This window comes from Carassius auratus, chromosome 17 (assembly GCF_003368295.1).
Source record: "Carassius auratus strain Wakin chromosome 17, ASM336829v1, whole genome shotgun sequence".
NCBI classification, from domain to species: Eukaryota; Metazoa; Chordata; class Actinopteri; order Cypriniformes; family Cyprinidae; genus Carassius; species Carassius auratus.
Window position 1 is genome coordinate 18,502,990 of NC_039259.1, and position 25,252 is coordinate 18,528,241.

Here is a 25,252-nt window from a genome sequence, read left to right on the forward strand (position 1 = left end):
AGCATGGTCCTGGATGTACTACTGTTCATTCACATATACTAGCATCTACAAAACAAACTGTCACTGCAAAATGGAGTTTCTGCTTGCTTTAGACATTTATTTCAACATAATGTGGATCCCATTTTTCACCGCACAGCTGACAGTTACCCATCATTCTCATCGTGCCCCACGACATCACCCCCATCAGTGCAGGCTGCGCTGTAATTGCCTAAAATGGGCCCGTCTCTTGATAGCGTCTTTGAGTTGGCCAGAGATGAAGATGTATTAGATGCCCGTAACAAGTATAAAAGCCCATCAGTTTAAACTGGCAGCTCTTATCGCCTGTTTAAAGATAGTATTTTCTTATTTTAGACTAAATCTCTGCAGTAGTTCAGAGGAGCATTTTTAAACATAAGGCCATACAGATGGATTTAGAGAAATAATCTGACAGATTTTATATAATTTACATTCAGTTTTTTTTGTCCGTCATAAGCTGCGTTTGTTAGGCTTCATCCACAGATCATGAAATGAGCTGTTTCACAACATAGATTGTGTTCATTTATTTTGCGTCTTTATTTTCAAAACTATTAACACATGCACAGACACACAAACGTCCTTTAGCCCACAGTTACTTTCACTAATGAGCCTGTTTAGCATCTGCATGTGACTAATTAATTACCCTCCTTAACTCATGGCTAAACCCTCACTCCTGTGCTTAAACTGACCTAAATTTCCCCTATGTGCTAATTAAGGTTGTGATCTAGACTGTGGTTCCTCACAGGAGATGCTGAGTGTTGGTGAGGGCATGTCTGTTAATTTATGACTGTTCCTCATTATAGCCATCAACTCACATCAGTATGACAACCAACTTACTCTTAAATTTAAATTATAAGTCTCTCCTAAAGCTAAACAGCTGTTTTATTTTGCTGATTGTCCTGCTCAGAAGGTGCAAATGTTTTGCACTGTGCGGTATTCCTCACACTTCACCTCTAGCAAAGTTGTCATGAGGATAGTTTTGATGGAAAAATAGCTTCTGCATTGAAAAAAGTGGGTACAACAAAGGTAGATAGTGGCCAGTGGCTTGTTAGACTCCAAAAAAGACAAAAGCGCACCTTAAAATAATTATAAAATAGGACACATTTGCTCTATTTTGAAGAAATAAACAAGGATTTTTAAAAAAACTATTTCTTTTATGCTTCTTTTGTTTTGTTTTTGGGATACATTAAGATATTTTATGGTGCTTTTAAGTCTTTTTTGCAGCTTAAAAGCTCCCCGTTCATTTTAATTGCTTGCAAAAAAAAAACATGACCAGCAGGCTTACAGTATTTAAAAAGTAATTTTGTGTTCCATGGAACAAGATGATATGGGTTTGGATTTGAAACATGAGGGTGAGTAAGAGGCCGTTCACACAGAAGTATTGTTTTGCCATGTAAATGTGCTAGATGAATGTGACACATGGCAGGAATAACTTGCTGTCTGTTAATAGAGCATATTATCGTTATCTACAAATCGATGTGGTTATACTTTCAAAGCTGCTAATCCACAGCATATTGACACAGCAGCACACATATCTTGCTGGCTGCATTAAACATTTAGAGGTGTGTTGCTCATTATGTGTGTAAAAGGTAGAAGAGTCAGAGGCTGATTCATCCAACCATCACATTCTCTCTCTGCTGGCAAGCTCATCACTGGATACTTTAATATCTCCCATACCTCTCCCTCTGCTTAGATATGTAACACAGAGGAAAGTTCGTTATACAACAAAATGTGTCATCCAGTCTGTGGCGTGTGCACTTCCATGTGCACACACAGATAAAAAAAAAATGCGAAAGATCTACGTACACATACATTTCCTGTCAAACTCACCAGCAGTTCATCTTCGAGCACTGTCTTACTGAATACACGATGCCTTTCATTACTGTTAGTGATTGCACCAGAAAGAGAAAGGGACAGCAGCAGGCAGAGTGGAATATTTTTTCATGTTATTCTGTTTTCTCCTTCATTTATTTTATGTCTGTTCGCTGTGTAAATTAATGACTGACACAGCCAGGGAGTGTTTACTTTGATGCCTGTTGTGAACGGGAGGGTTTGGAAGAGGAGTTCTTTTTGATATTTGTGCATTCTGGAGGGCTGTACTGTCAAGAGTGTGTTAAGTTCTGTAGGTCTCAAAGAGGACAGTATGAATTTACAAGGGTAGCCTACATTTATTTAAAGAGCTTTTTTTGTTACATCTAGATGAGTGTTTCTCAACTGGTGGGTCTTGACCCAAAATTTAGTCACAGATATATGCTCTGTTAGGATAAGAGGAATATAGTTGCAGTCAGGTGATACGAAATGGGGCATAAGCTTTTGACTTTCTTTTTGTTCCTGCTCTCGCCTTTGAAATTTTATCTACGTTATCTAGTTTTTTAAATTATTTATTTCATAAGTAAATTTAATTTCTACTAAATTAAGCATTATAGCCAGTAGATACTTGCTTCGCTACCTTTTAAGCTCATTAGATCATTAGACATATTATTTGGTCTTATGGAAGACTGTCTGAAATTTTTTTTTCTCATAAAAATTCTGTCTGTTATGTCATTGGCGGACTGGGCAGCCATGCACCTTAACTCTCGGACAGTCAGCTACTTCATTACTTTCTGTAGGTCATAAACAAAGCCCCCATCAAGGGCTGTCCATAACCCCGCTACTTACATTCCTGGACATTTAGCATCACTTCAGCACACACCACTGGGCTGAGATCTGCCTCTAAATCTATTAGTCTACCTCTCTCTGGTCTTTTCCTGTGGTCGCTGATGAATAGCCAGTCTGTGTGGTGAGCAGCATGATTTGCTGATAACAGCAAGGCCATTTGATGCCTTAAAAGCTGTGAATCTTGAAGCACACAGGCTTATTATGCTGCCAAGTATTTGTGGCCATAGAAACTGAATCAATATAAGGCCTCGCATCACCATCTTCTTTCCCATTTATCCTGCCACAGAGGATGAGTAGAAGAGCATTTTATTTTTTTCACATGGAGGTCTTCACCTACTTTTAAAGTGGGAAACCCTTTCCATGCCAGGGGGCAGTCAACGTAAAGAAGTTACAGATGAAAGGCATTTCAGGAGGACAGAAGGCAAAAATAGAGTAAAAATCCATACAGGGAGCAGTAGATGTTCCTACATGGTCCAATCAGTGACAATCCTTTTGTAAGCAGTTTAGTTCAGAGCTTCATTCATTCATTCATTCATTCATTAATCTATCAATCCACCCATTCATCTGTTTATCTGACTGTTTCCTTCGATTCATGTACCTTCTGTCTCTATCCATCAATCCATTAATCCATGTTCTTGTTTGTCTCCATTAATTTATCCATCCATCCTTCCATCTTTCCATCCATACAGGTAGCTGTACTGTCCAACCATCCATCCATCCATCCATCTGTCCATCCATTCACCTGTACTATCAATGTACCTATATATCTTGTACTATCGATGTACCTGTCTATCTCCATCCATCCATCCATGTAACTGTCTCCATTCATCTATCCATCCATCAATCCTTCCTTTCATCCATTCACCCATTCATGTACCTTCTATCCATTCATCTGTCCGTTCATCCAACCATGTACCATCTGTCTCCATCCATTCATCCATTCATCCGTCCATCCGTCCGTCCATCCATTCATCCGTGCACCTGTATCATCCATACATCCATTCATGTGCCTGTCTGTCTCCATCTCTCCACCCAACCACCCATCCATTCATCAATCCGTCTTTTCATCTATCCATCCATCCATCCATCCATGTAGCTATCCATTTGTGTTCCCATTGATGCATCATTCCATCTGTCCATTTACTTATCTGTCTCTATCCTTCTGTCTGTCCATCCATCCATCCGCTTGTCAAGTCTGATGGAAAAATGGCAGGGTTGCATCTCAGCACTGATGCTCTATTGATCAAAAACCCTCTCTGCTCCTAAGGGCCTTGATGGAACACATAGCATCTGGAAATGTTATTGCCTGCATAATTTTTCACCTTTCTCCCCTTTCCCTGGGCACTTTTCTTGTGCATTTAACATTTCAAACAGCAACATGAAACTGTGGATTAGTACTTTAGAGGCTGCATATGCACGCTAACTTCTAAATGCTTTCTTACTTTAAAATGAGATAGCTGTGGATTCTTTTGCACTTTATAGTTTATCTCCAAAAGCGCCTTGTTATGAAAAGCTGCTTTAAAGATGAATGGATAATGGGCAGAACTCAGAAGAATGTTTGTGCATGTCAATCTCTGGCTCTCTGTGACCTTTTCTGTGGTGTTGAATAAAAGAGGTACTCTGGAAGATGTTGCCTCTTTAAATTAAGTTCTCTGTTAAAATATGCCATCTAGGCTATATTAAAACATATTTTTCAGAATGTAATAGCTGATATATGCTTTTTCCGTAATCTATTTAACTCTGATGTATGTCACATGACTAACTAGTTATTCAGTAAAAACATTGCTGTCCATTATGTTCTTCTCTTGTTCTCACTGTTTCATGATACATCCAAGGTGCATTTTTTATAACAGCAGTAACAGCTTTTGCTGCTAAACATACATAGTGTCTGCCTTCTAACTTCCTTCTAATACCCTAGGCTCTGTATGAGTAAAATTACAGTCATAGATGAATGTGAGTTTTCAACAGGTTTGGTATCTCAGTAAGAGTGATGTCGATGCCCAAGATCAGGCTGATATGGGTGACAACGGTATAAAAAGGAAATAGTGAGAGTTAGAGCATGACTCAGATAAAGCTCTGACCCATGACTGGGGTTCGATTCTGTGTCTTAATGGATAGGAAGCTTAGGAAAGTATGATGGGATGTGTTTGTCAATAGCGGTTAGTGCGTTGCAGACAAAAGACAATCAATACGTAACATATGCTAGTTGCTCTTGAGATAAGACTTACAACCCTTTTGGCAGGAAGGGAAAATATCAATATCACCTTTTCAGAATAAAAATTAGAAAATAAATTCTACGTTGAAAAAAATAAATCAAACCGATTTGTTGTAGGTTCCAAAGCAAATAGGATCCTGGAGGGAGAAAAATTGGAAGTAGACCAACGAGTGAAAAACAAATGAAACAATCATGAGCAAAAGGAAATGCAGAGTTTGAGTGAGATGAGCCTGTTGAAGCCTGAAGATGGATACATGAGGATTCAGCAGATGGTGAATTCGATTCAATATGACAGTACGACAAAGAGTGCCCTTGAATCTGGTTCAGGGTCATAGCCATAGAATGATCCAGGCGTCATGGACTGATATCTCTCAAGGCCTTGTGACCGTCTAGATGCTGTTAGCACAGGAGGAATCATGGCTAGAAGGAAATCGATACACTCTAGAAAAGTCACATCATGCCAATATGCTGCACAGTATCCTTTCTCTGACATTCTTCTTAAAATATATATAAGAAGTACATTGCCATTATGTTGACCTGACCTCTTGGGAAGCGTGGGCTACTGGGAGTCCTAAATGAATTGGATCAGCTAAAGAAGAGACTAGTTAAACAAATAAATAACAATAGGATGCATTATGTGATTACTCCATCTGAACACTTTTCCTTTTTTGGCTGATGCTTGTGACAGACGATTTAATTCAAATTGACTTACTGTACACGTATTACAGGGACATTCCTTGTTGAGAAACCTTAGGTTAAGTGTCTTGCTGGATAGTTCACTGGCTCATGGTTTCCAGCCAACTATAACAGTTGCACCACATTAGCTAGCAGCACTCTTTCTGTAACCCATAGCTTAGGTTACACCCATTATACAAATGTTTCCATGATTATCTGACAGATAAGTCATAGCAATTGCAATTTTTTGTGATTATGTTATCTTGAGAATTGTGTGGAATTGATATTTTTCTAATTCAAATTTGTTCTAAATAAAATAAAATAATATAAGTAATGTTAGTTTCAACCATCAACCGTACAAGGCAGCCAAAAAAGAAAAACATATTTTATTGATTAATCTCTTAAATACATTCTTTTCTTCACTAAATGTTTTTGTTTCTTTGAATCTTTTAACATGCGTTTTATCTTTCAGACTTTGAACACTGCAGTGCTGACTTTCTCTTCTTAAGAGCAGTCTTTGTGTATATTTCTAAGGGAATGTCCCTCTTCTCTAATATTGTCTACTTTAATTAGAAATTGTGATTTTGGTTTCCAGATTAGAAAAGGCTTCTGTTGCTCATGTATTACAAACCTGTTTGCGTTTCTTTCTAATGTTGAACATAAATATTCTATGATTTTCTTTTATCAGCTTTTATGATTTATCTGGTCAAGTCACTGTTACTTAAAGGTGCAATGTGTAATGATCTATTTACAGAAATGGAATATAATTAATAATAAAAACTCCATAATCATCGGCAAGAAGGAGGCGGGAACTGGCACACAATCAAAATTAAACTTTAATAATTCCAAATAAACACAAAACAGCAGGTGCAAAACAGCAGGTGCAGCTCATCTCCAATCACTACACCTGGCCTCACTCCTCGTTCCCACGTCTCTCGGCCCCGCCCCACTCGTCACAGTAATATACATAACTATGTTTTCAGAGGTGTATAAAGACCTTACTTAATGAGCTGTTCTGTTTTTATTTCCTTAGATTGAGCAATTTAAATATACACCACGGGTCCCCTTACTCGAAAGTCGCCATCATGTTTCTACACTAGCCCTAAATGGACAAACTGCTCTACAGGGCGTGTTTTGTAACTTTGTTGTTCTTGCGAATAAAACACTGACACAATGATGAAAAAGTGCATTAACATTAGCAATAACATCGATGTATTTAATAATTCATTAATTTAAAATCTCATTGCTCTCTGCTGTCTTTACCAATGACATCTTTACCTGTGTCGGCCACCGTAGCTTCTCTAAAGGGAGGGTTGAGCGGGAGACTGAGCCGTTGGAGATTCGCAATCTCACCGCTAGATGCTGCTAAAATGTACACACTGCACCTTTAATTTGAGTGTTACTTTAGAGAAATGTGATGTATGGAACATGATTTAAATTTGTTCTCTCTTTATCTCTCTCTCTCTTTTTTTGTTGCTACAATCAATTATTTTGTCATTCAGGGTTTTTTCTTCTTCTTTTTGCTCTGCTTCCATTGTCTCCTGAGAAAACGTCCCTGATGTGTTAATCACAAAGGCTAGCTCTAAAACAATTGCAGATACAGTAGATTTGATGATTAGGCTTACTGAGATGTTGGTCCTATGCAATTAATTGTTCTGATTACTCAAGCAAAAACCACAGATCAGCAGTTCAATGGAATTAACAATAGAGCGTTTAGATAGCTAAATGAAAATTAATAGAATAGCTCTAGCTCATTTTTTAATGACGTGAAGCAGTTGTCTAAGGAATATAATCATCCTTTCCTGTAATTATAAAGTAGATGACCAGATTGTGGTGACAAATTTAAAATAAAACCTGACTAAAAGCTAAAACTACTGTAACATCAATTTCTGATACACAAAAGTACATTGAACTCAGTTTTAATGACATGTCATTTTTGTTTATTTTTTTAAATTGTGTACAGAGAATGTAGATGAAATCCCACTCAGCTGCTTTAGATATGCCTTGGATCTCAGCAAGAGGTTCCAGGTGTGTGTATATGTCTGTGAAAAGTGCGCCAGCTGTTTTATTTTTTGTGTGAATGTCGCACATAAATTCGTACATGCATAATCAAATGTGATCTTTTTTGTCACCTGATGAAACTTGTGGTGGCTGTTAAGCTTGAAATCAGCAGTGGGATGTTGCCTTCAGTGCTTGTCAGCCAAAAGATGCAGTATCTTGTCATCTCTGCTGAAGGTGACAAACATTTATGAGCTTATTGTGATGATGAATGCAGCTCTGGTTTGATAATCTCATGGCGTTCCAATATAAAACCAACAATCTGAACAGAACTGCTGACCAACAGTCAAAAAATCTCTAAGCTTACACACATCCTCTTAAAGGTGTCCAGATGCCTTTGTAGATTGCAGTGAATGTGCTGATAGAATGTGTCTGATGGTTCACAATCACAGGTGTTATTCTTTAGAGTGCTGTTAAATTGGTCTGCACAGTCCTGAATAGATGCAGGTCTGATTACTGATTATGGCAGTAAATTTAAAGTGTGGCAAGATCAATGTGCTTGATTCATTGAGCTGGCTCAGCAAAAAGATGTGTGTGTGTGTGTGTGTGTAACACAAAGAGCTACAAACGTTATTTATCCAAACACCAACACTGCTTCTAGTGTGTGAAACATAATAATGTCCTCTAATTAATTTAGAGTGTTCACTACTACATTCATGTACAAAGCGACACAACAGAAGAAGAATGAATGTGCATTTAGTTATATCAGCTACTTTATTCAATATTGACTGGCATTTAGTTATATCACCTGCTACAGATCACTATGGTGTGTTCAGAGGCATAATATAACAAGACAGAATAGAAAAGACCTAGAATACCATATATATATATACATACATACATACATACATATATATATATATATATATATATATATATATATATATATATATATATATATATATATATATATATATATATATATATATATATATATATATATATATATATATATATATATATATATATATATATATATGTATTCTTTGCTCATTTTACTCCCACATTTGAAATATCTGGGACAATATTATCACATAAAGTGGCATTTCTGCCTTGAGCCTTTGTTTATTTCTCATGCCAGTGTACCGTGTGGTAAACTTATGGACCTTAAAGACTCATTCTGGTACAAATTGGAATGACAGATGTATTATTAAAATGTTTTATCGCTTTTCCTTCAGCACATGGCTCATCCAGGTTTAGATTAAGACTATTAAAACAACATCTTCATTTTCTGTGAATGTTTGTGGCAACACTGAGTGAAGGTGATGCTTATAGGATTATAAGATTATGGAGGACAGTTTTACTAGGAAAGCTAAAAAATGCAGATGAGGGTTGTTGAAAGAGGATATTTTTACTACGACTTTGCTTTCTTGCATTTGTGTTTTGTAGAGCTGTGGAAATGTTTGTGATCTTTATGTACTGTATGATCAGCCATATTAAGACTGAAAGCTGGTTGCTTTGTTGTACAATATGCTGCCCTGCTGCAGTCAAAATTAATTTGTTTAGGTTCTGTACAAGAGTTAGTAGCAGTCTGAAGAAAATCAGCATTGTGTGGCCATTTTCAAGCTTTTTATCTTTGACTCTTCTTCATAATTAAACACATGATGTTTTTTCATCCCTCATTCCCTTTTGTTCTCCACAGTAAGCGTTGGCGTCTTTGCCCATGTGCTGTCATTTTTCAACAGAATCAGGAGTGACTCAGTTGAGCTCTGTCTCCTCACAGGCACAACACACTCACTAGCATTCAGCAGGCTACTGGCGGGGAGGAGTGTTAAATCAAGCTCTAAGCTCGACTTTAGGCTCAGGTTCCCCTGATGGCAAAAAAAAAAAATCGATTTCTCTCATTTGCATATTTCCTATTCTCCCCCCAAAAAGGAAAGACAAGGAGAGAAGAATATCAAAATTTCAGATTTTGCTCACAAAAATTTGATAACTAATAGGCTAAAGGCAATTATAACACATCTAAATTGCTGCATTTGTTTAACAAACAGCAAATGTAAATATATTAGCTTATATCTACTACACTAGACTTAAAAAATTTGAATTTATTTGATCAAAAAAATATATATACATATAAATAAAATAATAATAATAATATTGTGAAATACTAATACCAAGTGTACTTTATTTCTGTGATGGGAAAGCTGAATTTTCAGCAGTCATTACTCCAATCTTCAGTGTCTCACAATCCTCCAGAAATCAAACTGATATGCTTATTGTTAACAATGTTGAATATAGTTGTGCTGCTTAATATTTTTGTAGAAACGTACACATTTTTTCAGTTTAAAAAAAAAAAAATTTTTTTATAAATAGAAAGTTTAAAAAAAAAACTTTTCTTTGATTTTTTTTTGTAACGCATCATTGCTGAATAAAAGTACAAATTTCTTTAAAAAATAAAAATCTCTTACAGACCCTACATTTTTTAACAGACGTGTATGTTTAGCATGTCACTGAAAAAAGGTGAAGAAAGGTGAACTCAGATGTCCTCTTTGAATAAACCAGACATTGGTGTTATTTCAGAGTTTTATCACCATCACAGAAGGCCGTTGTTCTCATTAAAATTCTCACACTTTCAGTGTAAACGTTGTATAATGTCCATCTGTGTCGTATAATTTGGAAAATTATGCTGGAAATAAAGTTGTGAAATGAGGGAAAAGCCTATATGGTTTTGTGCACATTTATACCATTTCAAACAACAAGCCCATATTTCCCCTTTTTCTTCTACAGTGAATTGTACCACTCATTTCAGATAAATAGATAAACAGATGAGCCATCACGTACTCTGATATTTTTGTGCTTGGGTGACTTTTCTAAGGGACCTTCCCTTTAGGTTGTGTGTGTATGTGTATTAGTGGGTGGATTGGTGAGTATATGTGTGGAGTGTGGAGGTGAATGCTTCATGAATAAAGAGAGGTAATTTAGTTGCCTGCAGCGGTTGTGTGAAGTCTGACCTTATCAGAGCAGCCTCTGTTTTTTCTTCTAAACCTGGTGAGTCACCAGCCACACACACACACACACACACACACACACACATTATCAAAAATTGAATGATATTGTCAGGGGAGTGTGTCCTGTGAGAGTAGGAGGCAAGAGAGGGCAGTGCGAATGTTAATGCGGGTTTCACCTGCCCAAGCGGAGAGCTGCAGCCCCTCACCGAGCATCCATCAGAGGCTCTCAGAAGCAGTTTAGGAGCCCAGAGAGAGCGAGAGAGATGTGGCCTCAGCTTGGGCAGGTGATTGATCACCTTCATGGAATTACACCATCTCCAATGTGAAGTCAGCCTGAGGATTAATGAGCTGCTCTCTCTCTGAGGTAGAGCGGTTTCCAGTGATTGAAACACAGCTTTCATAGAAAGAGATGGCTGAGGACTCACAACTCATTCCCCTGATGAGTGTGTGTGTTCTTGGTTTAACAGCAGATAGAATGGACTCTGCTGTCATCATCTCCCTTCACTCACAGGAAGTGCTCACTTGACCATCACTGTCTGGAGAACATTTACTTCCTGCCCGTCCATCACAGGCTGAATGTTATCTGTTAAGATTCTGCTGCCATCTAAATAAATGATTGAACTAGGCATTGTGTATTGAATCTTATCATAGGCGTCTTTGAGGCTATTGAATATGAATATGAATGTTCAGAAAATTCAGCCCAAAAATGAATAGTCATTATTCCAATCATTATTCATCTTCTGAAGTTATAAAAAAGCTTTGTGAGAGAAATGGATCAAAGTCGTTATTTGTTGAAAAATGGTGACAACTTCCCTAATTGTTCTTGGAATGTTTCTGAAAGTTTCTGAGAGAAGTCAATGAATGATTCTTTTGAGATCTTTTCAATTTGATCTTTTTGCTTGATCAGTTGTGGTTTCAGTTTGATCAGAGCAGTTTAAAGAGCTATTCACACAAAATGTGTTTTGATGTTAAAATTGTGAGACACGGGGTAGTTGAACGAAAAATTAACAACAAAGATATTTTGAAAGTCGAACTTGAGCGCCACATTTTTAGAATGTTGTATTATGCATGAGATGCTGCAAAAGACCTGAATGCAACAGTCACAGTTTCTACAGTAGAAAAAACACAATGGATGATCAGTGCAGTGGAATGCAAAAACACATTCTGTGTAGTATTTAGTCTACTTACTGTGTAGTAATGTAGTCATTTCAGTAGGAATCCACGCTTTCTGAATTTATTTATTTTTTCTCCTATGCAGATATCTCCTATGTGCAATGGATTTGCCATGTTGACTGACAGAAGGCTGCTTGGTTTGAAAGTGTCTTTTATTTTTGCTTTTGGTTATAACTGTTCATGTATTGGACTTGACTGATTAATTTTCAAGTTCAAAATCAACTACGTAACACCAATGAGTTAAACAGCTAGTGTCTATAATTCATGTTTATAACAAGACTGTCAACCACAAATTCAGGATAGTAGGGCCAACTTCTATTTTTCATACAGACATTGATTCATTCCTGCAAATAAACTTTGTTGTGACCACAGAGAAGATATATAAAGCATTTCAAGATATGTATTAATGTGCCAAAAGCATGCTTCTCGTATAAACACATTAGCATAGTTGTTTGTTAACTATTAGCTTTATGCATTCATTTAAATTTGAACAACCCTAGCAATTAAGCAAAACAGCATCACTGGGTGACTCTCTGCATGATGTTATTCAGATAAAGTCAGATTTTAATGCCAAAGCCTAGAGCAAAGCCCCGGGCTGCCACATTCTCCCTGCTGGGGCCTTCACGCGTTCAGATGTGTTTCCGAATAAACAACACTCATTTCATTTTCTTTAGCTTGTCACGATCTTGTATGTTGTGGTGAATGCACCAGTTTATTTATACTGCTAATATGTACTTTGTGTGAACTGCTAGATTTGAATTATATGAGGCAGACATTGTGAATAATTGATAGTTTGCAGCTTGCCAGATTTACATTGGAATGAAAGAGGATCAAAAGCATTTCATTTTCTGTGATGGTTTTCAGACTGCCATTCACTCTGATGACAAAACATCTAACAGGCTTTCTCTCTCTGTGTCTGGTAGGTGGTGGGCCCTCCAGCTGCAGGGGCTTTCAGAGAGAGGCCAGCTAAACCCACAGCCTTCCGTAAGTTCTACGAGCGTGGAGATTTTCCCATCGCACTGGAACATGACTCTAAAGGCAACCGCATTGCATGGAAGGTATTTAAAAAGCTAACTTTTGCCCTGCTGTCTTTGTAGTGCAATATATTTGCAGCTTTCCTTACACATCACTTTAGATACAGCTATTCACATACAAAACAAACTGTAGTTGATTTCTTTACTTGTCATTTACAGTGTAGATAATCATTTCCTGAAGTAGACTGTTTTTGGCCATAAGCTATATGATTCAACGGAATGTGGCTTGAATATCATTTTTCCCAAAAACATATTGTGACAAAGCAACTTTTCCCAATACATATATAAGTGTCAAAATAAGTTAATAGATCCATAAAAAGATATAAATAAAATAAAATAAAAATGAGCACCACGTCATTGACCCATTAATGAAAAAGTAAGCGCGGAAATGTTATATATATATTTATAGTACCATGGTGCAAAAGTCTTAGGCCTCCATTATTTTCACCATCTAAAAAATAATTGAAAGTCAGTTATTTCTATCTTTTGCATAGTGTGTCAGTAGCAAATATCAGTTTAAATTTTCAAACATTAATCTTGCCATTAATTGTAATAATCCAGTGAGATTTTTGTTTGCAAAAGGAGTCTGACAACAGCCAAAACTCCACACAGAGTTCTGATCTCATCATCATCCAGTCTGTCTGGAACTACATGAAGAAACAGAACAAACTGAGACAAACAAAATCCAGAAAAACTGGGTCGACGTCTCCAAAATGCTTCAAGAGACATATCTGCAAAGCTACAGTGCTGATTTACAGTGAAGTTTTAGGCACTTGTGTAAAAATGCTGTCAAATGGGGATGCTGTCAAAAACAATGTCATAATAGGTTAGGGAATCATTAGAAATTTTCCAGTTCCGGTTTCGATTTGTCCTAACCGTTCCGATTCCGGTTTCATTCAAATCATTAAAAACTATTAAAAAATATTAGTAAGGAAAAATGCACAATACTCAACTACTCAATGCTAAATACTGTTCGTTACTTACTGTCATCTTAATTTAAAGGTTGGCAATGACAAAATTCAATGTATATTACAGTATACACATTTTCAGGTTCTGATTCCAGTTGCATTTAAATTAACTATTATTATTATTATTAATTTTTTTTTTATTTTTATTTTTTTACAATTTTACCTTTATTGAATGTAGTCTTGCTGGAAGGTAGTAAGTAATGTTGAGTAATGATAGTCCATCAATCAGCATGTGCTTCAAAGTTGATGTTTTTTACACTAACAATAACATTTAGCTTTTCAAGCAGGAATAAGCTGGTTGGCCAAATAGTCCCTTGAGGGCTAAGACACTTGTACATTTCCCTAAATGAATTGACTATAAACTGTTATACTTATAAACATGTATATACACTCTCCATAAAGCCCTTATTTTACAAATAACAATGCAGTCAGGTGCAATGAGTGGTTTCCACATTCAAAATGCATGAAAATAAATATTTTCTATCACTTTGTTTGTCACCCTCATACTTACATAACAATAGCAGTCTATTTATTTAGTGGTCCAAGTTGAAGTCAGTATGTATATTAATAACAATACGGGACAAATATAATGTAATTTAGTGGCGGCAGTTGCTGTGCGCTGCCGGTACATGCACAGTCAGACTAAACATCGTGCAGTTACCAAAGGCGCGAGTGCACGTACAGTCGTGGGAAACATGTGTTCGGCAGTTAAAGACATTATGCACCGCGAGAGTCTGTGGAGTGCGCATCATTGGAAACAATATGCTCAGTAATCAAAGAAGCAGGGTGGTGTTTCTGTTATTCGGTTTGTGAAATCCTTTACAGGAAACGGCGAATCATCAGAACATGCCTGCTCATGTGCACTTGGTCACGTGTTGCACCAGAACCGTTTTCGGAACTGAAACCTAGAAATTGCTCACGGTTCCAGATCTTTACAAAAAAAAGAATAAGAATTCTGAATAAGATGAAAAAATTCTGAATAAGAGCCGTAGTCATAAATACATTTTATTTATCAATTAACTTCTATTAACTAAGTTAAAGCAACATTTGGTGTGACCTTCCTTTACGTTTGAAGCAGCTTCTGCCCTCGGTACACTGTTTAGGTACTGTAGATTGGATTTCTTGAAGCATTTTGGAGATGATGGTGAAGGTAATGGTGAGATCAGATCTCTGTGTGGCACACTGGCTGATGTCACAAAAATCTCACTGTATTATTACATGTAATGGAAAAATGCATGTTTGGAAATGTAAACTGATATTTCTCTACAGCTAAAGATAGAAATAAATGGCTTAAAAGTATTCTTAAATTGGTGAAAATACTAGTGGCCTAAAACCTCGGAACAGTACTGAACTGTATATGTGAACAAAATTCCAATCTTAATAGAAAACACAAAGTGTGTGTTTGTATGTGAGTGAGTATTATGCTTTAAAAATAGAAAGAGCTCTGATCAATCAGAGTGATGCTCATTGTCCCCTCTGCTCTTCAGTTGTTTAGTGATACAGCTTATAGCTGTGGTGGACCTGATAGCAGACTGTCATGAGTCTTTGTGTGTGCCTACTGGTTAGACATAGTGTTTATTTCATGAAGGTCGGCAGTAGTATTATCGGTGTTAACTTACTGTCTGCGCACTAATTCAGAGGAATCAGTACAGTGCCTGACAAGCACAACTTACCTCTCTCTCCTTCATGTGTATTTCTCTTTTTTCCTGGTTGGAAAAACTCCGAAAGCCTTTGACATGAATTATTAAAAGCTAATTTCAAAATGAATTTTCCTATGCTTTTGAAAAAATAATGTCTCTTTTTCTTTGTGTTGTTATGGAATTGCTGGGAGCCGACAGGAAGTGGTGTATGAAATTGTAGCTGTCACATCTAATGCATCTGTAATGCCTATTGATTTTCCTTCTCATGCCGCTGTTGATTTGCTTCTGCTTTTCACACGCAGTATTTACACGCCTTCGCTCTGTAAATATGATACACATATGCGTGAGTAAAACCGTGCCCTCAGCGACCCCTCTAATATATGCGGTCACTTAGGTCACTTAGAGGTCATGCTTGGGTTGAGACCATTTAGAAGTGTTTCATTAGGTGTATGTTAGGTGTAAGTGGAAGCAGTGCATGCGTGAATGAAAGGCTAGTTTATTACATGAAGTATGTGGGCACAGCTGTGAAAGCACAGAGGAACCTTTGGGGCAATAGATGCAGTGACCAGATCAATCCTCGCGAAAGAGAGGATTTTTTGTTGTTGTTTTTGTCCAGGTGATTTATTAATGCAGATATTTCATTGGATCAATGATATGACATATGACACCCTGAAATAAAATGTCAGGGTGGTACAATTGTCCTGATGTTATAATAAAGAAAAAAGAAAGATGAAAATGAGGTCAAGGTCAAAAGGTTTCTTAAAATATCACATAGTTTAACCTTTTTAACCAAAGCTAGGTTTGTTTGGCATGTAAAATGTCAAGTGGTGCGACTTTGCAAATCTTAATATTTAAATAAGGAAATTAATGAATTAATAATTAATTATATTTGTATAAAAACACCATGAAAATATGTTTGTACACTGATCAAGATGTGCATGCAAATGATTTCAGAGTTGGAAAATGTTTTTACTTTTTATTTGATGGTTTTACCATTTTGAGAAATTCATAACTTTCATTTGAAGACAATAGAGTCAAAGAATTTGGAAAAAAATAATATTTAATATAATATTATATAATATTTATTCTTTTTTTTTGTCATTGACCCCTTATTTACACCAGGGATGATCAATGATGACATTTCCTTACATTTAAATCAGTATCTTTTAATATCTATATCTATGTCTCTTTTTATCTCATCTCATCTGGTCTCCTCTTCTGTGTATCCCCCTCTCTGTGCAGCAGGGAGCAGCAGTGCATTCCTGCAGGCGTTTTAAAGTGTTCCCCCTTTTACCTTTCCTCCATAACTCCCTGTATTTCCACTTCATGGTAAACATGGTCCTTTAGAAGAAGGCACTTTCGTGTGATACTGTGTGCGTTTGCATCTTTAAAAATTGAGTTTAAAACTTTGCACATGTGTGAGCATTCAGGTGTGTGTATTCAGGGGGGAGGTGTATGTGTGTGTTGATGTGAAAGAACAGACGCTGCTGTTTAAATGTCAAGGACAGCATTTGAATGCACAGAGATGTGAAGTAGAGAACTGATATTTTTAGTTTCTTTCTACAAGTCCTCACAGTTCTCACCCGTGCTGTCTCCGCAGTTAAAGCTCTGACATGTGGTGTGTTAAGAACATGTGCACAAGACTGATAAGAGTAAGCAGGAGGTCTCTCTCATTCTCTCTCACTCTTTTTCTCTCTCTTTGTGTCTGTGCATCTCTTGCACATGGTCCTGCTGCTATCAGAAGAGTCCATCAATTTTATGGTGTTCCAAAGTGTTTTCCAGGGCAGGGATCTCCATAGAGAGAGAGAGGTATCTGATGTTGTGGTCACTGATAGAGATGAGGATCTGGCAGATCCCAGCAAACCAGTCTTTCTGCATGCTCACATTTTATTATTTAATGCTAAATACACAGCACACATTTATTTTCATTCTTTATTACATTTGCAAAGTTGCAGATTAAAAGCCTGTGTCTTCTGTTAATTTGGTTCTATGGAGTTGACAGGAACTGTTATGTCATCGCAATGACAATGATTAGCAATGACGTCATATTGCATAAGCATTTTTGGAAAATTACACCGAACCGCTCAAGCTTCCCAAGACCCAACAAACACTGAATAAACAGGTTGAGGTAAAAAAATGATTTTTGGGGCAATGTGAACTAGCTGTAAGGTTTCTTCACAAGATGAATATTCAGTGTGAAAATTTGGTGCGATAAACATTTTAAATATGAATTAGTGGCTGTTAATGAATCTGTTTAGACCCACACAAACATTTGCATGCTGTTAATGCAACAGATTTTTTTAGACAGAGGTGTTCTAATCTTTCTTTTCCATTGAACTGCAAAAAAACCTTTTGACATTGAATTGACAGTGTTTTTGTGCTGAACATTTGTGTTGGTGTGAACAAGCCTGTAAAGAATTTAATGATTCTATTTATGATTCTGTTTTTCACTTCTGGCACCTTACTGATTATTTTATGTATTTTTTTTAATAGCCTGCTTTCTTTTGTGTTGTTGAGGACTTGTGGCTCAGTGAGTAAGTCAAGAGCTGATTCAGACAGTGATTGATTCATTAAACTGATTCAAATCAGTAACTCATACATTTGAGCCTTTTTAACTGCTTATACGAGTAATTTGATTCATGATTCAGACCACAGGCTCTTCTGAATAAGATCAAGTTGTCCATCCATCCATGCCATCCTTCACCTTTATCAGCTGTACTTTTTTTTATCTGCCTATACAACATTTTTTATTTATTTTTGCTCTGAAATTTGACATGGGTGTAAAATCGAAGAAGCATTTCATAGCAAACATCAATGTAAACTTGATTCCTACTATCATGCTGCTGGCTGGGGAGGGTGTGGGGACAATCAATTAATCTGATCAAGTGCTTCAGGAAATGTAGAGGGTAAGCGATCTCATCCATTCAATCCCCTGATTGAATTATGTCAGGAGGAGGGGGAGGAGAAGACCTGTATGTTTAAGTGTGTGTCAGTATGTGTAACACTGCAGACACAGCGCTGAGGTGGCGTGTTTTTATTTCCCCTCTATGTTATCTCCATCTGCACATTAGCATTTTAATGGGCGGTACCTTATGCGAGCACAGACCCTCTCCTGACAGCTATATGACCCGTCCAAGGAGAGGTATTACTCTCAGGAGTTAATCCGGTCCGCTTTGAAATCCAGGAGCAGCCTCATTATAGACCTGGAGGACACGTACACTTGTTTAAATACAGAGAAAATAGAAGAGCAGCTCCTTCCGGATGCCTTCAATCTCTTTTCAAAAACACCCTGTCATTGGTAGTTGCCTGCATAGATGTTTGGACTGTTTGTTTTTTTAATTCTGAGCTGTGGAAAGATCAGGCCATCCGATAACATCCGTTTGCCTTTCAACATGAGATAGTTGATATGAATAAAGGCCCAAGCATATTTTCAGTGCCGTTTCCAAATGCTAATGAAATCTTTGGCATTGGCGCTAAGTTCCGAACATTTTTTTGAGTCAATCACCTGAGCCGTGAATGCCATGTGATTAGTCACTCTGCATGAAAATAATGCTTTGATTAGCTGATGGCAGCACTAGTGACTATCCTGGGCTTTGACGTCAAAGGAAACAGATAGCAAAAAAAGTCCTCATTTGCTCATTCTCATATTGTTCCAAACCTGTGTGATTTTCATGCTTCTGCAGAACACAAAAGAAGTGAAACAATGTAAATGGTTTAACATCACATTTATTTGATTTTACTGTAAAATGCTGCCAAATTCTTGTGTTTTGTAAGTAAAAACAATGCATTACCATGTAATTTATGGTGAAGACAGTAACAGCCAATGCTAACCAACCAATCCTTGAACCCCCTTCTTAACACTTTATCTCCCGCTGTAGTCATGCAGCCTAACTGCAATTATCCAAGGGAGGCGAAAAAAAATAGAGAGGAATTAAAATAAAAGACCACTCTCTTGAGAATGGAGAGTAAGCACTTAATTAATTTTACTTATGGGCTGCTAGTAGAAATGTGTTTTATCGATCAACCACTGTATATTTGCTCGTAGACCTGCCTAATGTAATGGCCTGGAATAACTCCAGCAAGGAATTGTGGGTAATTTACAAAAGAGCATTTGAAGATTTGAATGTCAGAATCTTCAAACTGACACAATATTTTTGTGGCAACAGTGCTCCAGATCCACTGGGGTTTAACGCGAAGGCAAAATGATGTGAAATGCTGGGAAGTCAGAAAATTGTGTTTTCTGAATTACTGATGATGCTCTTTCGAGCTCTCTCTCTGCTTCCAGCCCTAAATAAAGAGAGTCTGTCCATGTCATTTATAAGGAGAAATATGGAAGCTGGGTGAGTAGCAGTCATTGATGTATTTGAACTTAAAGATGGGCGTCTTTGAGAGCCCAGACTTTGGCCGAAGGAGCGAGACACACCGGGGCTGGGGGGTGTTGGATCAGTCATTCTGCCCCATCGTGAGCCACAGAGCTGCTATTGATTGACATGCTCATAGCCAGCAGGCTGCAGATCTAAATGGAGCCTTTAATTAACTAAATGGAGCCATAGCAGCTGGATGCCAAACACCCCTCAGCATAGAGAATGAGCAGGGCGCACACTAATGTCAAATACTAATGCTAGCAGCGCACTGTGGCTGGCGGAGGGGAAACTGACTGGGGGGAGGTAGCCATTTGATATTCTACCCCCTTCTACCTTATGCCGCTGTCTAACTGTTGCTGTCATGCTGGTCCCATCACTATCTAAGACCCCTGTCACTCACTTCGTCCCCTTGTGCAAAGCTTTTCCCCTTTTTCTTATTTTTTTCCCTCAAAGATATCAGCCTCTCTCCCTTCTGCACACACTCTCTCTCCTCACTTGCTCTCATTCCTGTCCACTCATCCATTCTGTCAGAGGTTAATTGGTTTGGAAATGATTCTATTCATTCTGGACGGTAATGCTGTTATCCTGAGAAAGAAGAAATACGCCACACACGCACTTAAACCTAATTTAAAAGAAAGGATGGGTGGAGGGGTGGTGGAGGGGAAGAAATCCAATTTAATCTACCCTGACTTTTTTTTTTAAGTATATTTTCGCACAGGCCTGTCCCCACAAGTCTTTTATTTAACTTATGGTGGAATTTCATTACCTTGAAAGCTTTTTCTTCCCCCTCTTTTAAGAGGATAGGCGGCCCTAATGTCTTTCTTGTAACCTCAAGGTCGGTGTGTTTGGATTGGTGGAAGTGCTCGAACGTCCCTGTGATTAATGCACTATACGATCCGCCCGCCGCAGATGAAAGTGCCCCTGTCACTGCCCTTGTTGTGAATCAGGAAAGACATTCATATTCAAATTCAGACACCCACGAGGCTGTTCTTGTCTCCCAGGTGTAGTGACACCACCTCCCTGGCCACATTTCTATCTGGCTTCTTCCTCTGTCAGTCTCCCAAACGGCTGCTCTGTAACTCTCTGCGACTGATCTGACCTTCTCACTCCCTGCAGCTGCTCAGATGATGACTGACTGTCTCTCTGGCTGTTCCTGTCTCCCTGCAGCTCTGTAGTCACCCTACAGCTGTTGTCTCTGTCTACAGTCTCTCTGATTGTCTTTCTCTCTTTGTAACTGCTCGGACGGTCTCTGTCCTTACGTGCACCCTCTACTTGCTGTTCCATCTGTACTGTCATTCTACTAGTCTACTTCCACTGTTAAAAATGTCACTGTTAAATTACAGTAAACTACTGGTAGCTACATTTGCCAGCATAAAGCTGTTATTCTACAGTAATCTGCAACAACAGTTTATTACTGTAAAAAATATAACAGTACTGTACCGTGCTATAGAACGCTTTACAGTATTTACTGTCATTACACTGTTATTTTAGTATTCCAACTGTTATTTCATAAGCATTTATTACTGTAAAATTTGTAAAATATATATACGTACAGTACATTCTCTGTGTACTGTACGTAAAATGAGTGTTACCCTGGTTTTATTTGAAAAATATGATTCCCAGTGCACACAAACTATGTGAATACTGAGTGCCCTGTTGGTTACAGTGTTAACTTCCTTTTTGATTATATTTTTTATTACATATTTATTTATTTGTGAAAAATACTTTGTCATCTAAAGTATAAGTATGTTTATTTTGCACATTTATTTTTGAATTCATTGTCAAATAAACTCCAATATAAAATTATATCGGCCCTATGTGTTCCAAGATATCGGCATCGGCAGCAGCTGCCAATAAAACAATATCGGTCGACCACTAGTAGAATGTGATCTTTACATTGTAACACTGCTAGAAGCTAATGATTTAAAATTAAATTCTACAATTGAAAACAACTTAAAATTACTTGAACATAAATTGCTCAGACAAGAGAGTCGCTTCAGACTGTGAAATCTCATAGATTATATGAGAAACTTTCATGAATCAAAGGAGAGTGTTTTGCTTTTTAATAAGAGTTAAGCACAAACGTGATTCTCTTAATGAGTATAACTGTTTTTACAGCTCCATGACACAACCTGTCAATATAATTTCCGCAGAATAAGCCTTAAAAAGTTATCAGAGGTGCAACAGCACGTTCATGCATGTTTTCGTTACAGAGTGCAAATGGCTGTGCATTTATTTGTGTTTTTAACTCGATGGGAGCGAAATGAAACTGTCTGAACCCGAAGCAGCGCACCACACCCACTTTTTTAGCATTTTTTAAAAATGTGGTGAGAACTAACCAGTGCTGAAACAGTGGGTTTCATGACCCTTTAAAGTATTATTAATGACAATGTTTCCACTTCACCAGTGAGACTGGACTGAACATAACAAAATGCTATGATTTGACATGAACATCTGGTTGCAGAACGTGTGACTTCACCTTATTAAATACTATCCCAATCAAAGTTCATATGGTTTTTGTAAAACCTTGCCCTGTCTTCTTTGACACCACAGTCACTTGCCTTTGTTTCCCTCTAATGGTTCACACCAATGAAAGTGCCTAAAATGTAAAAAATAAAGAAATATGGGATGTTAGGTGTGGCAAGTTAAGATTAATTGGGGTCTTATATGTCAGAGAGACATAAAGAAAGAGAGAGGTGGGATGGTAGGTAAAAATAGATAATTTACTATTTCTGAACAAAGCTGGGAAGAGGGGCAAAAAATCTAACAATATCTTTGAACAAACTCCAATGTCCTTGTAGCTTTCTCTTGGTTTTGTAAGTTGAAGACAGTAGCTGGCAGAAACTGCAGCAAGCTCTGTGATGAAGCTTTCCTGGATGCCTTCACATGATGTGGCTTTCAACACTTATCATCCAACCTCCAATGGTGACTTTGTCACCAACAACTGATGCAAACAACAATAATAGTTAATGTTCAGAATCATTATGAAATATAGGTATAAGCCTACACACCGTAACAGCAAAATAATCTTACAAGACCAACACAGACAATCTTTAAGGTTCTCTCTGACAGAATAATAAAATGATTATGGTATAATTATAACTGTTAGCATAATGGTGTAACCAAATGCGAATGTAATGCTTCGTGCAAGTAGATTACATACAAAGTTAATGCAAAGACACAAATTTATGGACAAATTCGTATGCGACTTATACTCAGGTGTGACTTAATCATCCAAAAAATACGGTAATAATATATATAATCATCTGACTAGACTAAAAAAGTACAGTATTATACGATTAAGTCTGAACAGTTGCTTGCTGTTAATATTTTATCATCATTTACAGTATTTAATTGTATTTACATCCATCCATCCATTTCCTGTCGTCATCCATCATTTCATCCATCCACCTGTACTGTATATCTACCTGCATGTCTCCACTCATTCATCTATCCATTCATTCACTTGTCTATCAGTCTGTCTACCTACTATTCTCCATTCTCGCATTCATTTTCTCATTATCCATCTGTCCGTCTGTCACGCATCATCCATCCATTTACCTGTCTCCATCCATTCACTCATCCATCCATCCATCGTGTAGATTTAGTATTAGTATACAACTTTACTTTACTCTTTATTGACAGAATATACCCATCAGTTTGTGATTACAGATGAATTTCTGTTTATCCCGTGAATGTATTCATAAAGATAACTAAAGCTATGGCAATACAATGCTGAATGAAAAGTTAAATATATATATAATATAATCTCTCTTGGCTCAGTAGGTCCCACTCCCACCTGACACTAATTTCCAATGGCAGTGTGAGTAGGTAGGTTGTAGCCCCGCCACCCTATCTCTTTCTTTCTCACTCTCCTTCTCTTTCTGACTCAAATGACATTTAAAGGTAGGTGAGATTAGGCACAATCACCGGCCTATTTCTGTTGCTCTGGGGAGCTCTGAGAACCCCTAGATATACGCAGAAAAGTGACTGATCTTCTGGCGGTTTAGCTATTGTGTGGGGGATGTGATTGTAGGGTTGGTTCAGACTGAGGTTCAGGCTGTGTCTGAAAACTGAAAAATGCCATACAGAATATACAGAGGTACTGAAGCATGCCTGAATCTGATATTTGGACAAGATCCGTTAATTGTGTGTGTTTGGCTGAAAGGGATCATTCTGCCATCCTTTACTCACTCTCCTGCACTCAGAAAAGGTAAAAAACTATTACTGGGTGGAACCCTCTCAAATTGTGCTAATATGTAAACTTTAGGTACTAGTATGTACTTTTAAAGCAATAGTATACTTTTAAGGTCCTAATATATAACATTTAGGGTAAATAAGGCTGTATCTTTTAGCTTTCGTAGCTTGGTACCTTTTTTCTGAGTGTTTGTCATTCCAAACCTGTTTGCAGAACACAAAAATAGATCTTTTAAGAATGTTTCAACTGTTTTTATTTATACAATGAAAGACAATATTTTACAATGTTGGACCCCACTGACTTTCATTAGATAAAACAGTTATTTGTCTTGGACCTCTGATTAAGAGCTTTTAAACTTGAAATGTCACCTGTATTTTTCTAAACTTTTCTGAGTTTTAGTGTGCCAACTTAGATGTTTCTATGTGCAGTTTTTTGTGGTTGAGCACCCACATTGATATTTGGCCTGTTGGATGTGCACACTTTGATCGTTGTCTTTCTCTTGGACAAAATATATTTTGTGTTTTGCTGAGGAAAGAAATTCATTCATGTTTGGCTGAGTAAATGATTGCAGAAGTTTTTTTAATTGTTGGGTTTATCAATAATTATCTCTTTAAATAACATGCACACTTTTTCATTTTTATGATTTATACACATTGTAGAAAATGATTATGTGGTTAGTCATGTTTAAAGCTCATTTGAATTTGTTCCAGATCATTAGAAGCACAGGGTTTTCCATGAACCTTCAACCTTTTGCTTTCCATCCCAGATTTGTTCACTGCACCACCCTTCCCTTGATTACTTACATTAGCAGCTGTATAGATCCGTCACATCCTGAGTGGATGCCACTGAATTTCCGTCTAGGTCACATTGTAAAGCTAATTAATGATTTTGTCACACTTTTCTCCATTATGGGGTCTGACGGCCTTTGTGTCCTGATGGATGTGGCTTTGAGTCACTACATCAAAACTGATGATCCTGCCCCTGAGTACTTATCTCCCCACCTAACACACGCAAACATGCAGGAAAGAGGAGAAATAGAGATGGATAGAGAGAGGGGACAGAGGAGAGAGAGGGGAGGGGTTGCTGACTGTGTACGTCTCTCTTTTCCTTCTTTTGTGATAATGCGAGAGTGATGGAGGAGACGAGCGAAGGATGTTGTCAAAGTGTCACCTTGCTTTGTTCTCATCGTGCATAAGGGGCAGAACGACTGTGTAGGCCAGAGAACGACGCGACGTCCTACCGGCTATCAAACACCTCCTTTCACACCAACTGCTCTCAACAAATGGACAGCTACTGTCAGCCTGTG

General features: G+C 37.5%; 1 protein-coding gene across 1 annotated transcript in view; it reads left to right on the top strand.

Annotated features, from left to right (window-relative positions):
* pacrg (PARK2 co-regulated) overlaps positions 1–25,252 on the top strand; it is an 84,231-nt gene that overhangs the window by 3,121 nt on the left and 55,858 nt on the right. The window contains exon 2 of the mRNA XM_026286220.1: positions 12,666–12,800. Within this exon, the coding sequence (XP_026142005.1) occupies positions 12,666–12,800 (135 nt within the window). The remainder of the gene's footprint in view (positions 1–12,665; positions 12,801–25,252) is intronic.